Raw genomic sequence first — 2,966 nt, 5'->3', positions numbered from 1 at the left:
TACCACTATAGCAACTAGCCGAGAATTCAACAAATCTAGAGAAAATTGCACGTAAGTAACATTGAGAGCCTCTCTTTGTTTACTTTCTCTTTCGTTTATTACGACGTCATTACAACACTTTGCACTAATTTTCCAGTACATATCGAAAGCCGACGGTTTTTACTAGAATATTATGCAAAGAGTAGAGTAGTAAACGTTGAAATGGCCGAGTAATGAACAGAAGAGAAAGACCCCAAAGAGAATCTCTCATTGTTACATACGTCCTATTGAAAATTTTCTCTAGAAATGTTCATCAAAATATTTGACACAATGTACTGCCACCTTTATGTTTGAGTAAAATTCATTTGAAATCGAATCAAAATGTGCATTCCCGTTTACTCATGGTATAAAAAGTTTTTATTACGGTGGATTAAAATCTTATTCTGGGGCACTCGGCATAATCCCATGGCTTGCTTGAAAATTCTATGAATCAAGTTACAATTTGTGAGAAAAAAAACTAAATAAATGAATATTTATTAAAAAACTGGAAAAACTGGCTCAAATTTAAAAAAACTGGAAGATTTTTCCGATTGTCTGCTTGACTGGATGTTGTAAAAAAACTGGAAGAATCCAGTTTAAACTGGAAGGTTGGCATCGCTGGTACCGAGTGATGTCCCGGGAAGCTAATGCAGAAGCTCTGGTTTACTGACGAGAATGCGAAAATTCTTGTCTTTTGGCTAGAGAACCACACGCCTGACATTATGCAATATTAGTTTCCAAAAGAAAAAATTGGATTAAACCATTTTTCGCATTAAAGGTACAAAAAACCTAACTTAAATTAAGTTTGTTTTTATTTTTGTCTTTTGAATTCATCTCGTCAGTACCCAAATTAGTACCAGGTACTAACTAACTAGTGCTAATTTGGGTAGTTTGGATACATCGTCTAACTAGACACCCAGTTGGTCCTAGTTACTGACGAGATGAATTTGAAACACACAAAATCAAACTTAATTTAAGTTAGGTTTTGTGCCCTTAAAGCGCAAAATGGTTTAATCCAATTTTCCCTTTTGGGAATCAATATTGCATAAAAAATGTCGAAGATAAGCGAATTTATTACTGCAAAATGTGCAACAGTTATAACAGAAAATGTCAACTTTTAGATATTCTTGTCTGCCCTTCCACTTTATAGCATATAATTTTAGACCAGTAAAAAGAATCTTAATTTTTAATTCTGCTGCGATAATCCCTTAAAAGTGTTTCACAATAATAAAGAAAAAACAAGATTATTTACCCTACGCAGACTATATCTCGCAAAATCACGACTGTATTTTGTAATGAAGAAAATCGCTTTTCATATTTGTTGTAAACATTGAAACGTAGGTGAAAGTTCAGAATTATTTATATCTGCCTAATCTTCTTGCAATACGATAATACATTTCATAATCGGGATTTCAATTTATAGCCATGCCTGCCTGATTATTCCATCACCTCCGTAAGCCTCTCTGTACCTACCATATTTGCTGTATCTTATCGGAGAGGAGCATGTTCCTTCGTGGTGGTTTCGAATTTTACACTACACAGAAACTGAGGTGGTTTTTTGCGCAATCATTCCATTGCTATCTGCGTAAAAGTTCACGAGTGCACTCAAAGTGTTTAGTCTTGCCAAGTTTACATAGCTGAGCGGTGCTGTTACGTACCTTTTTATTGTAAACAATCGAACAATAACATCACTTTGACAATGGCAGATTTACGCATATTTCTTCACCTAGCCGCAGCATTCTATTTTTACTATAGCATCTACGGTTTCGCCGGTATCGAGTTTCCCCCGGATATGTTACCATTCGGGGTCAAATTCGGTGGGATGTGGAAGTATCTAACCATTTGGAATGCGGTAAGTGTTGAAAAATTCGCACTGTACGCATATAAGTAAACAGACGATCTTAATCGAATATATATTTTTGTGGTGGCAAATTTGAAACAATGACCCTATAACTGCTGATGATGTAAATAATCCTCTGTTTCTTACAGGTCCTACAAGCAATCTATTTCACCGTGGCCTTGATAAACGATCTTATAGGTACCAATGAGATTTCGCCGCGAACGAAACCAATCAGCAGAAAGTTAAAGGACTACCTATTTGCGACATTTGTCTTTCCTGGCGCGATGCTCGTAGCAATCACGTTTTGGGTTATCATGACCATTGACCGGGAGCTTATGCTTCCCAAAGCACTGGATCCAATCTTTCCAAAGTGAGTTAGATTTAAGGCATAATACTGTATGTGGTACAGTTTTACTTTTTGTATTTCAGTTGGCTCAATCATGCTCTGCATACAAATATTGTGCTTTTCGTACTGCTCGAAGTTTGCACCAGTTTCCGACAGTACCCATCTCGCAAAGATGGTCTTACCGGGATACTTTCGTTCGGAGTATGTTACCTCGCCTGGCTACACGTTATTCGTCACTACGGTGGTGTTTGGGTCTATGGTGTGTTAGAAGTACTTAATCTTCCCATGCGTATTGCGTTCTTTGCCGCTATTTTGGGACTTTCTGTTGGACTGTACCTTTTCGGAGAGTTGTTCAACAACGCTATCTGGATTCGAGAGCTCTGGACACTGAGATCCGCCACCAAGAAGTCGAAATAAACGATCATTTGTAAAGTTTAATGGAGTTTATATATTTAGCGTTTAAAGTATGTACCTGTACCGTGCTACGCCAAAAAGTGCACTATATTCATTAGAGGCCAAAGCATTGATAACATACAAAGTAGACTTTCCCGGGCCCCGTGGTGGTGGAGGAACGCTACGTGGGAAGCTGAGCTGCAAGCAACCGGGCGGGTCATAGGTGGTGGATAATGCTTAATCGCGATAGCAACTAGTTGTGATTCGCGACCCGAACCAGCAGCGGGGGCTGACTGCGGGTGTGGTAGGACGAGGTAGTGGGCCCTATACGTTCTAGGCCTAAATACCACATGCCCTAAAGCAGCCCTG

At 38.7% G+C, this 2,966-nt stretch overlaps 1 protein-coding gene across 1 annotated transcript; it reads left to right on the top strand.

The window, feature by feature from the left end:
* The first annotated feature begins 1,584 nt into the window (after window positions 1-1,584).
* Window positions 1,585-2,642, top strand: LOC131681318 (androgen-induced gene 1 protein-like). Its single transcript, XM_058962060.1, has 3 exons — window positions 1,585-1,870; window positions 2,008-2,228; window positions 2,288-2,642. The coding sequence occupies exons 1-3, from the start codon at window positions 1,718-1,720 to the stop codon at window positions 2,619-2,621; spliced, it is 708 nt and encodes a 235-aa protein (XP_058818043.1). The 5' UTR covers window positions 1,585-1,717; the 3' UTR covers window positions 2,622-2,642.
* The last annotated feature ends 324 nt before the right edge of the window (window positions 2,643-2,966 follow it).

The sequence above is a fragment of the Topomyia yanbarensis genome, chromosome 2 (genome assembly GCF_030247195.1).
Source record: "Topomyia yanbarensis strain Yona2022 chromosome 2, ASM3024719v1, whole genome shotgun sequence".
NCBI classification, from domain to species: Eukaryota; Metazoa; Arthropoda; class Insecta; order Diptera; family Culicidae; genus Topomyia; species Topomyia yanbarensis.
This window is presented reverse-complemented; position numbering and strand designations above follow the sequence as displayed.